The following is a 12,489-nucleotide window of genomic DNA, read 5'->3' as shown; positions in this document are numbered from 1 at the left end:
GACGGTCGGATTGACCATGCAGCGCCTTTAAGACACCATGGAGCCGGCGCGAGATTTGTCTCGGGAAAACATGCCTCAATCCAGGGCTGATAAATGCATTGTAATCCCATTATCCCAAATTTTACAACAAGAAGATTGAACAACTGCTTGTTTAATTAATAGCAGTCTTTCAATCTTCTCTGTGTAACAGTTGGGATGATGGAACAATTAGGAGTACAATACATTTCCCACCCTAGAATTCTGAATCTGGCACCAGCTCCAAGGTGTCTTAATCTACACAGAAAGCCTGTAATCAAACGGATCTGCTGGAGATTATAATATATACACAATCAAAACGTAATTAGCTAACAAAAAGTTGATTGAAAAATATATTCAATATCTACAAAGCTCTCTGCCTAAGCAACCTCACAGCCCCAAGGCACCTCTGTCCTATACATTTATCCAACTACATTTCAGTACACATACAAGAGTAGTTCTCACGTTTAATTTATTCTCCATCTCCAAAACAAATATCTTTAGTAAAATATTGACACTAGTACATGTTAATTGAACAGTTGATTTTGACAGCTCTGAAACCACATTCATAAGGATTAGGAAAATCACATACAGCACTCTGTATGACTTCATGTCCAGAATGATGTTCTGTATACACACAGAAATAAAAACTACATTTAAAAATGACATTCTGTCAGGGCAAAAAGCCTATAGAGGAGCAGGCCTGAGATTTTCATAAACAGATTTCTCAGGCTAGCCTTAAGACATACATCCTCTGGTCGAACCTTTTAAATCAATTGATGATAAATCAAAGCCTGATTCACACTTTAGGGCCATGCTGAGCTGTACTGTTTAGCTGTAACCATGCTAGAAAGGACAACGTACAAAGAAAATATCCAAGCCAACGCAGAAGGTCTACGGTTCGGGTCGGCCCTGGAGGGTGAATCAGGCACAATAGTTGTCATTCATGCTTCAATCACAGAACTGGTCTGGGCTGCTGGGTGAGGAGGAGGCCGAAGCGTTTCTTCAGGGTTACCCGGTGCCGGGAGAACTTGTCGTCAGGCGAGAAGCGGGCGGGGTGGGCAGAGCTGGTGGGCTGGCCCAATAGATCCACCTTCTGTTTGGTCACAGGGTGAAGAGAGGAGAGAGGTATGACAAGGAACGAGATAGCATGAACAAGTAGCTGAGTATAAATCACAACATTACAGGGTTGGACAGGCCCATTTTCTACAGAAGCTGTAGGGTCAGAAAAAAATTAGATGTAAAGTTTGGATACGTGGACCACCTCTGAGAAGGTTATGAATTGCATCAGTAGTTGATGTTTAGAGATGCCATCTAAGCAGGACCTACGAACAGTTACAACCAGGAACTAGCTACAATAAAAATAACACCATATACAAGTAATAATTAGGTGGGTGATTATATTTGTCCTATTTCACACGTGTACAAGTTTGTATTAACATGAGAGTGGGGTCACAGCTGAACCAGTACCTGTGATCGAGGAGATGAGAAGTCCCATTAACCAGCTCCGTAAACATATAAACGTCAAAATATGTTTGGCACTCACCAAAATATGGAGCGTTCGCACAGCAACTATCGTCATTACTGCAGTTACGCATGGTATGTGCTTCCAAAAATGGTCTAAATAAAAATGTATAGTTTTTGACCAAGTGCGCATGCACATTATCTACCTTCGGCACTGGCAATAAAAATCACTCATTACTGCCAAGCACAAGTCAGCTGATCCAGCTACAGTACTGTATCCCGAAAGTATCATTGATGTTATTTAGACATGTTTTGGAAGTACATACCCTGCGTAACCGCAGTAATGACGATAGAAGCTCTGCGGAACTCCATATTTTGGTTAAAGCCCGAACATATGTGGACATTAAAACATTTGCAGAGCTAGTTAATGGGACTTTGAATTTAAGGATACTGGGCGTCAGTCTCCTCAAGCCCAGGTACTGGTTCAGTCCACAGCCAGAGTCTGACATTATCAATGGCGACCCAGGAGCACTTAGGGGTTAAGTGCCTTGCCGCCTCTGGGATTCGAACTAGCGACTTTTTAGTTACTGTACCAACCAGAGAAATAGAATGAATTATATTTCTATGGGCCCAATGGTCTTACCGCTAGGCTATCTGTGCATTAGAGACCTCTAATGCCCAGAAAACTCAGATTGAAACTTCCATTCACCAGCTCAGCAAAGCATTATAACGTTAATTTCAAAATATATTTGCTTGTCACCAAATATGAGCTTAAATTTACTCCTGTTACAGCCTTTATGTACCAGAGCTGTTTTCAACTTCCGACCTGTATGTGACTTGTAAGGAGATGCTGAATAGGCATTTTTTTGGGCTGCTTGTGTATGTTATGTGTTTTGGGCAGTACATATTGGCCTTAACATGAGTAAATGAGCATAGTTTCTCAGCAAACTCCATATGATCAACGAACGTATTTTGACAATGCTTGCAGAGCTGGTGAATAGGAGATTGAATCTGAACATTAGTGGTTCACCTGTCGCCGTACTTCACTGCCTACCCGCTTAGCTTTGGGACAACATCGGGAGTCTTTGTATTGGTTGGACTCCCTCTGCGAATAACCCATATCACAATATAGCCAGCTTCACCCTTTTCCAGTCAAAAAAGGGCATATATATATAATCTCTAGCAACTTTTATTTTACCTTTATTTAACTAGGCAAGGCAGTTAAGAACAAATTCTTATTTTCAATGACGGCCTAGGAACAGTGGGTTAACTGCCTGTTCAGGGGCAGAACGCCAGATTTGTACCCTGTTAGCTCTACCAGACGTACAGTGAAATGTGTGCTAAGCTATCAAATAAACATCTGAATCCAACTTCTGTCCGAACCGCACCATATTCTTGCTGTGTTGAGTAGACCGTGGTAGACTTTCATGGTAGGAATTCTCACGTGAACTGCGTGGTCTAATGGCAGCCGGCTGTTTAACACGACATGAATATGGTGCTTCTTCGGACTAAAGTTGGATTCAGACGTTTATTTGATAGCGAGGGACACATTTCACATATGTTAAGTAGAGTTTATATATAGTAAATACATGGCTTTGTTAACTGGAACGTTTTTTCTTAGGGTGAAGCCCTAAGATATGCGGTAGCGTTATTTTGATGCACAGCTAGCCTACCTCCCTAAAAAACACAATGCATTAACGCACTCCGCTAAACTTTTCTTACAATGCAGACGGACGTAATATTTATGTGCACAGAGTGGACACGATTCTATACCACATCATTGAATATTGCTAACGGGTTTGCATGCTAGTTACTTAGTTGTTAGCTAGCGAAACCTACCTTCAGAGTGTAAACTCTCTCCCCATTCTCGTTCAAATAGAACTGCAGAAACATCGTGACGAATAACTTGTGCTTTGTAAGTTATAAACGAGTGGACTTGTTAGCTTTTATTTGACAGAAAATGTGCCTGTATTAGTTGCGTTCAGCGCTCCACGTGCTTTTTTTCCCTCGGAGTGTTGAAAGCGGATATACGTGAGGAAAAAAAAGTGCCTCTTGCTCAAACCTAATCGAGAATTTTTATTTTCTTATTCGTTGAGGTTGAGTTGGCATCCAATAAATGTTGCTTTACCGCCACCTACTAGACTGGAGTATAACTCCTTTGCTTGAAAAAAAAATACAACAAATACCCTACAATCTAACACCACTTTATTTATAATAATAAAAACAATACCATACTTTGTCACATGCGCCGAATACAACAGGTTTAGACCTTACAGTGAAATGCTTACTTTACAAGCCCTTAACCAACAACACAGTTAAGGAAAATAGGTGTCAAGTAAAAAAATAACAAATAATGTAACTCATCTGATGTCAAGTCTCGAGATACCCAAATACCTCTCTGTAGCTACCACCACAACCTCTATTTTCTGCGACTTACGGATCCTTGCAGTACATTTGATAACCATTGCCATAAATACCAAAAATCCAATCTTACTGAAACATATCACTTGTTGGTTTATCCCTACTCACACCACTCCTCTCAGGATCCCTCCACCTTGACCCATCTTACTCTATTTTCTTCACTGCCTCAGCATATGACTTCTGCATTACTCTAACCCGGGAAACCTCAGCCTGCCTCTCTCGCACAGGACAGTTCTGATCCCCAGCCCCATGGGCACCCCGACAATTAACACATACCACTACTTTGTTTCATGCCCTTCTGCACACTTCTCACACCTAGGAACCTCCCTCCTACACACTGCTGCCACATGCTCTTAAGTTTGACACCTGAAACAACGTAATGTATTTGGCACAAAAGCTACAGGATAGGATATATATCCTAACATCACTTTGTCGGGCAAAGACTCATCATCAAAACTCAAAAGAACAGACAATGACTCCTGTTTTTCCACTCACGCCACCCTGCCTGCATCACAACAAACAACGAGCATCACAAACACCGGGAATCTTCCCATTCAGTTAGTCAGCTTTCACATTTACCGCTTCCCCAGTAATCACTCCTTTCAATGGCACCCTTTTCTTGAGAGAAAAACAATTCACATTTCTTGCCCACATTCATTTAACACAGAGCACCTGCTCCCTCTAACCAGCAGAAACAAACAATTATCACAAGACCACTTCTGGTTACCCTCACCGATTCCACAGCACACAACTCTGTTGTCACCCACCCAGAATCCACAAATGGATCAGCAAAAAAGCAAGGGTCCACTTTTTCCAAAACTTCACTCCTACTGTCACAGACTCATCTTGATCCTGACCCTCTGTACAAGCCCTGGGCTCCAAGAACTACACCACACCTCTAAATTAATGGCGCCTGAGGAGACGGCTGCCGTTTACGGTTTCATAACCAATTGTGCTATTGTGTCTGTTTTTTCGTGTTATTTGTAACTGATTTTGTACATAATGTTTCTGCCACCGTTTCATATGACCGAAAAGAGCTTCTAGACATCAAGACACTGATTACTCACCCCATAATGGAAGAAAATGTTTTCTTTAACGAGTCGGACGCAAAGGATTTACTTCAGATGCCTGACAAGGCCCTCATCCCCGTCATTCGCAGGAGAAAGAGACGGAGACATATCGGGGACATAGGTCTGGGTCCCTTGTAAGGATCTGACGGCAAGTGGGTAATATGCCTTTACAATCGGTCCTATTAGCCAACATACAATAATTGTATAATAAAATATACGAACTACGAGCATGTATATCCTACCAACGGGACATTAAAAACTGTAATATCTTATGTTTCACCGAGTCGTGGCTGAACAACGAAATTAATAACATACAGCTGGTGGTTTTTACGCTTTTTTTGGCAGGATAGAACAGCTGCCTCCGTAAGACAATGGGTGGCAACAAGGGGTGGCAGTCTGTAGACAACACTATTTACCAAGAGAGTTTTCATCTATATTCTTCGTAGCTGGCTATTTACCACCACAAACCGATGCTGGCACGAGGACCACAATCAATGAGCTGTATACAGCCATAAGCAAGCAGGAAAAGGCTCATCCAGAGGCGGTGCTCCTAGTGCCCGGGGACTTTAATGCAGGGAAACTTAAATCCCTTTTACCTCATTCTATCAGCACATTAAATGTGGAAAAATAAAACTCTAGACCACCTTTACTCCACACACAGAGAAGCGTACAAAGCCCTCCATTTGGCAAATCTGATCATTATTCTATCCTCCTGATTCCTACTTACAAGCAAAAACTAAAAGCAGGAAACAGTGACTTGGTCAATAAAAGAGTGGTCAGATGAAGCAGATGCTAAGCTACAGGACTGTTTTGCTAGCATAGATTGGAATATGTTCTGGGATTCTTCCGAGGGCATTGAGGAGTACACCACATCAGTCAATGGCTTGATCAATAAGTGCATTGATGACGTCATCCCCACAGTGACAGTACTTACATACAGCTACCAGAAGCCATGGATTACAGGCAACATTTGCACTGAGCTAAAGAGTAGAGCTGCCTCTTTCAAGGAGCAGGAAGCTTATAAGAAATACCGCTATGCCCTCCAAAGAACCATCAAACAGGCAAAGCGTAAATACAGAACTAATATTGAATCATACTACACCAGCTACAATGCTCGTCAAATGTGGCAGAGCTTGCAAACTGTTACGGACTACAAAGGGAAGTACAGCCACAAGCTGCCCAGTGACACAAGCTAAATTACTTCTATGCTCGCTTCAAGGCAAGTAACACTGAAACATGCATGAGAGCATCAGCTATTCCGGACAACTGTGTGATCACGGTCTTTGTAGCCAATGTGAGTAAGACCTTTAAACAGGTCAACATTCACAAGGCCGCAGGGCCAGACGGATTACCAGGACGTGTACTCCAAGCATGCACTGACCAACTGGCAAGTGTCTTCACTGACATTTTCAACCTGTCCCTGATTGAGTCTGTAATATAATCATGTTTCAAGCAGACCACCATAGTCCCTAAGCCCAAGAACACTAAGGAAACCTGCTTAAATGACTACCGACCCATAGCACTCATGTCTGTAGCCATGTACAGCCAAGTGCTTTGAAAGGCCGATCTTGGCTCACATCAACATCATTATCCCAGAAACCCTAGACCCACTCCAATTTGCATACCGCCCCAACAGATCCACAGATGATGCGATCTCTATTGCACTCCACATTGCCACCTGGACAAAAGGAACACCTATGTGAGAATGCTGTTCATTGACTACAACTTAGCGTTCAACACCAGTGCCCTCAAAGCTCATCATTAAGCTAAGGACCTTGGGACTAAACACCACCTTCTGCAACTGGATCCTGGACTTCCTGACAGTCCGCCCCCAGGTGGTAAGGGTAGGTAACAAAACATCCGCCACGCTGATCCTCAACATGGGGGCCCCTCAGGGGTGCGTGCTCAGTCCCCTCCAGATCCTCAAAAAGTTCTACAGCTGCACCATTGAGAGCATCCTGACTAGTTGCATCACTGCCTGGTATGGCAATTGCTCGGCCTCCGACTGCAAGGCACTACAGAGGGTAGTGCATACGGCCCAGTAAATCACTGGGGCCAAGCTTCCTGCCATCCAGGACCTCTATACCAGGCGGTGTCAGAGAAAGGCCCTAAAAAATGTCAAAGACTCCAGCCACCCTAGTCATAGACTGTTCACTCTGCTACCGCATGGAAAGCAGTACCGGAGTGCCAAGTCTAGGTCCAAAATGCTTCTTAACAGTTTCTACCCCAAAACCATAAGACTCCTGAACAGCTAATCAAATGGCTTGCCAGACTATTTGCTTTGCCCCCTCCCTCTTTTATACTGCTGCTACTCTGTTTATTATCCATGCAGTCACTTTAACTGTACCTACATTTACATATTACCTCAATTACCTTGACTAACCGGTGCCCCCGCACATTGACTCTGTACCAGTACCCCCTGCATATAGCCTCGATACTGTTATTTTACCGCTGCTCTTTAATTATTAGTTACTTATATTTTTTCCTCATCTATTTTTTCCTTAACACTTTTTTTTTACTGCATTGTTGGTTAAGGGCTTGTAAGTAAGCATTTCACTGTAATGTTGTATTTGGCGCATTTGGCCTCCAATACATCGCCCTCATTCACTTCCAATTCCTTTCCTGTCTTCAACTCACTCTGCTTACACTTTCTACCATTCTTCTTTATCAAACCATCTCCCCTTTTCCCACCATTTTTAACCAACTCAAGCGCACCCTCTTCCTCCCTCTCTCTCTTAGACCTCCTCTGCCTTTCTTTTTCCCTCCATTCCTCCTCCGTATTCCAAGTATACGTTTCCTTACAGAGGGTAGACGGACTGCATCACTTCTTTTCATAAGAAACATTGTGTTGAAAATCCCAAATGGTTTGCATAGTCAACTTACACACAGCTCTGACACACACACACTTATCCCACCAGACATGCCACCAGGGGTCTTTTCATAGTCCCCAAATCCAGGACAAATTCAAGAAAACGTACAGTATTATATAGAGCTCTTACTGCATGGACCTTCCTTCCATCTCATATTGCTCAAATAAACAGCAAAGCTGGTTTCAAAAATACAGATAAAGCAACACCTCTCCCCTATTTGACCAAGATAGTTTGTATGTATGCATTGATAGGTGGGCTACATGTGCCTGTTTTTAAATGTATGTAGTTCTGTCCTTGAGCTGTTCTTGTCTAATGATGTTCTGTATTATGTCATTCTGTATTGTTTCATGTTTTGTGTGGACCTCAGGAAGAGTAGCTACTGCTTTTACAACAGCTAATGGGGATCCTAATAAAATACCAATAATACTGCACTTCTCCTGTGTGGCTCAGTCGGTAGAGCATGGCGCTTGCAACGCCAAGCGTCGTGGGTTCGTTTCCCGCTAGGACCACCCATATGTAAAAGTAGTGGCCCCAGCCGACTTGTAAGTCGCTTTGGACAAAAGCGTCTGCTAAATGGGATATATTTTTTTATATATATCTTGTTCTTGCCTTGTCAAGGGATGCCGTTTAACCGGCTGTCACAATCTCCTAAATTGAGTTTTGTTTGCAGTTCTCGTACTTGAGTTTTCATAGGATAATATTATTTCAGTCATTCATTAAATCACATGTAATGTTCTCTTGTTAGAATGTTGTTGTTTTTGTCCTCAGAATGTTGGATCATCGTCAGTGATGTAAGGAGCCATGGTAGTCTATTATTAGCCTATTCAAGTTGTCCAAATGTTCAGTGCTGGCTAAAAATACACCAGATTTTCCAGTCTCCAACCAAAGTTGGCTTTATTACATTGCTTACATAGTTATTTTTTTATGCAGGTAGGCTAGTTCTAATAGTCCTATTGCAGGGAGAGATTGAGATGTTCACGGACTCAAATCACACGAAATAAAAACTCCAAAGTTACAGTATGTTGGATATACTGTATGAAACCCCAGAGGCTGCATTAGAATGATCTCAGATACAAGGGAGGCAGACGCCGACCGAGCACAGATACTGTCAGATCAATCCCGTGTCTGTATAAGATCCACCTCTGATTCAGATAAATTAAGAGTCTAACCAAGTCCAGATACATGCTAGTGCTCCTCTCCCTCACTTAGATTATCATGGATTTGAGTCTGTGCCACCTCATTCACAAGGGGAAATCCAACCCAGTCCTGTTACAGCCGGAACAGCCAGTCCCAGCCACAGACCTTAAATTGAAGACTGAGACCAATCTCTCTTCTCCGGCTATATCATACCCGGCGTTTTACTTTGGACCAGAACCCACTTGCGACGCCTTCAACCTAACCCTGTCCCAAACCTCTCACCCATATACAGCCTCAGCAGCCTCCATCCATATCTAATGGCCTTCCACAGATAATCTGTCACTCAACCCTTAACCCAAGCTGCCCACTTCTGGATATAGCTCTCCACCAGGACAAAAAAAAAAATGATTTCAAAGTTTAAAGCTAGAATCCTAAGCCGCTCTATCCATTTTGGGCTTGCAAATTAATGATATTTAGCCATTGATTTTTGAAGAGTATAACTTATAAATGGCTCATGAGCTTAGTTCAACTGTCGTACCCGATCAGAACCTAAAAATATTGGTTTACTCCAATGTCTGTAAACAATGTCAATGTAAACAAACAATGTACAGCCTCAAAACATGGTTCAAACTATAATGTTGATATCATGGATGGTAAGTCCTTGCATCCATAGCTCTGTCTATGATTTTGAGTGGTTACATTTCTCCAGGCCCATCCCTCAGCTTTTTACCAAAACTGAGGCGGGATTACCGCTTTGTTATTGTTTCATTAAGGAGTCCAGCTTTAACAAAACCTTACAACTCTATGCACAAGGACACATTTTAAACAACTCCCACTGAACATTTGACAAAAATTCATTTACTGGAAGAACTGTTCAGATGCAAAGTATGGTAACAGAATTTCTGTAAATTCTCTCAGTTTATATGATTATGTTTTCCAAACACTTCAATATTTGCTCTGAACTCAAATATGTCTGCATTAAGAATTGGGTTTTTATCTTTGTCATGACACCTCGACTTTGAAAACATCTCTTTTGGTTATTGAACTACAGTAAGTGAGGTGGATTTACATCCGGTAACAGAATTACGGTAACGGAATTACATTATGGGTCCCTGATCTGTACCATACAAAAGTGCATTATTATGGATATGAATGTCATTCTCTTCATGTATCCTAAATGGGTACCCAAAAGTAGAAATATTCAATATCCTCCTTTAAACATCACAGCAAGAGGGTGGCCAAAATCCGCAAGAGGGTGGCCAGCAGAGATAGGTGGGATTGGCTGAGGGAAGCTGAGGGTTGCGATGTGGAATTGGAGACAAGTGGGGGGGTGGAGTTGTCAGGCGGGAGATATAATGACAGTCAAAGATAAAAGTTCAAAAATAAGGCCAAAATGAAACAAAAAGTATGTTTGAATGACACCGAGGGGTGTCTTTGTTACAGCTAATACCTGTTTACATGAGGCTGATGCATGTACACATGCATATACACACACACTCATTCAAATGCCCAACCGTGCACATTCACGGACACACACGCACATGTAAATAGTGCCATACATGTACTCAAACATTTTCAGTTGGCCTTGCTGTTATGATTTTTGTTGTCCTAGATGTCTTTTGTATTGTTGTTTTCTGTTGGTCCATTTTGTTGGTTGTTGTAGAAGGTGGGGGAGCTTGGGTTGGTGGCTGATGGGGACCCTAACCAGCGACCTGTTTTTGAACTTGTGGGAGATCTGTCGACGTGCCGTTGAGCAGGGCGTTGACACTGGTTGCTCCTGCGGGTTGCTCTGGATGGGAGTCTGTTAGATTACTGAATGTAATGTACAGTGCCTTGCGAAAGTATTCGGCCCCCTTGAACTTTGCGACCTTTTGCCACATTTCAGGCTTCAAACATAGATATAAAACTGTATTTTTTAACTAGTGGGACACAATCATGAAGTGGAACGACATTTTTTGGATTTTTCAAACTTTTTTAACAAATCAAAAACTGAAAAATTGGGCGTGCAAAATTATTCAGCCCCTTTACTTTCAGTGCAGCAAACTCTCTCCAGAAGTTCAGTGAGGATCTCTGAATGATCCAATGTTGACCTAAATGACTAATGATGATAAATACAATCCACCTGTGTGTAATCAAGTCTCCGTATAAATGCACCTGCACTGTGATAGTCTCAGAGGTCCGTTAAAAGCGCAGAGAGCATCATGAAGAACAAGGAACACACCAGGCATAATTCATAATTCATAAAGTAAAATAAACTCAGCGAAAAAAGAAACGGCCCTTTTTCAGGACCCTGTCTTTCAAAGATAATTCGTAAAAATCCAAATAACTTCACAGATCTTCTTTGTAAAGGGTTTAAACACTGTTTCCCATGCTTGTTCAATGAACCATAAACAATTAATGAACATGTACCTGTGGAACGGTCGTTAAGACACAAACAGCATACAGACTATAGGCAATTAAGGTCACAGTTATGAAAACTTAGGACACTAAAGAAGCATTTCTACTGACTCTGAAAAACACCAAAAGAAAGATGCCCAGGGTCCCTGCTGCAAGGAGGCATGAGGACCACAGATGTGGCCAGGGCAATAAATTGCAATATTCATACTGTGAGATAACTAAGACAGCGCTACAGAGAGAGGACGGCTGATCGTCCTCGCAGTGACAGACCACATGTAACCACACCTGCACAGGATCGGTACATTTGAACATCACACCTGCGGGACAGGTACAGGATGGCAACAACAACTGCCCGAGTTACACCAGGAATGCACAATCCCTCCATCAGTGCTCAGACTGTCCACAATAGGCTGTGAGTGGCTGGACTGAGGGCTTGTAGGCCTGTTGTAAGGCAGGTCCTCACCAGACATCACCGGCAACAACGTTGCCTATGGGCACAAACCCACCTTTGCTGGACCAGACAGGACTGGCAAAAAGTGTTCTTCACTGATGATTCGCGGTTTTGTCTCACCAGGGGTGATGGTCGGATTCACGTTTACTGTTGAAGGAATGAGCATTACACAGAGGCCTGTACTCTGGAGCAGGATCGATTTGGAGGTGGAGGGTCCATCATGGTCTGGGGCGGTGTGTTTCAGCATCATCGGACTGAGCTTGTTGTCATTACAGCCAATCTCAATGCTGTCGTTACAGGGAAGACATCCTCCTCCCTCATGTGGTACCCTTCCTGTAGGCTCATCCTGACATGACCCTCCAGCATGACAATGTCACCAGCCATACTGCTCGTTCTGTGGGTGATTTCCTGTAAGAAAGGAATGTCAGTGTTCTGGCATGGCCAGCGAAGAGCCCAGATCTCAATTCCATTGAAAACGTCCGGGACCTGTTGGATCGGAGGATGAGGGCTAGGGTCATTCCCCCCAGAAATGTCTGGGAACTTGTCTTGGTGGAAGAGTGGGGTAACATCTCACAGCAAGAACTGGCAAATCAGGCCTCCCGGGTGGCGCAGTGATTAAGGAGCTGTGCCATCAGAGTCCCTGGGTTCACGCCCAGGCTCTGTC

At 42.9% G+C, this 12,489-nt stretch overlaps 1 protein-coding gene across 1 annotated transcript; it reads right to left on the bottom strand.

The window, feature by feature from the left end:
• Positions 1-470: 470 nt before the first annotated feature.
• Positions 471-3,533, bottom strand: LOC135516151 (H/ACA ribonucleoprotein complex subunit 3). The gene is made up of 2 exons (XM_064940226.1): positions 3,319-3,533; positions 471-1,111 (listed from the first exon to the last, which is right to left on the bottom strand). The coding sequence occupies exons 1-2, from the start codon at positions 3,370-3,372 to the stop codon at positions 971-973; spliced, it is 195 nt and encodes a 64-aa protein (XP_064796298.1). The 5' UTR covers positions 3,373-3,533; the 3' UTR covers positions 471-970.
• Positions 3,534-12,489: the final 8,956 nt, after the last annotated feature.

This window comes from Oncorhynchus masou, chromosome 27 (genome assembly GCF_036934945.1).
Source record: "Oncorhynchus masou masou isolate Uvic2021 chromosome 27, UVic_Omas_1.1, whole genome shotgun sequence".
Classification (NCBI taxonomy): Eukaryota; Metazoa; Chordata; class Actinopteri; order Salmoniformes; family Salmonidae; genus Oncorhynchus; species Oncorhynchus masou.
This window is presented reverse-complemented; position numbering and strand designations above follow the sequence as displayed.

Excerpts from the sequence above, each read along its gene's own strand:
- LOC135516151 (XM_064940226.1), bottom strand. The coding sequence starts at position 3,372 with ATGTTTCTGCAGTTCTATTTGAACGAGAATGGGGAGAGAGTTTACACT. Across the intron at positions 1,112-3,318 it reads AGAGAGTTTACACTCTGAAG|AAGGTGGATCTATTGGGCCA; the intron begins GTAGGTTTCGCT and ends GTGACCAAACAG.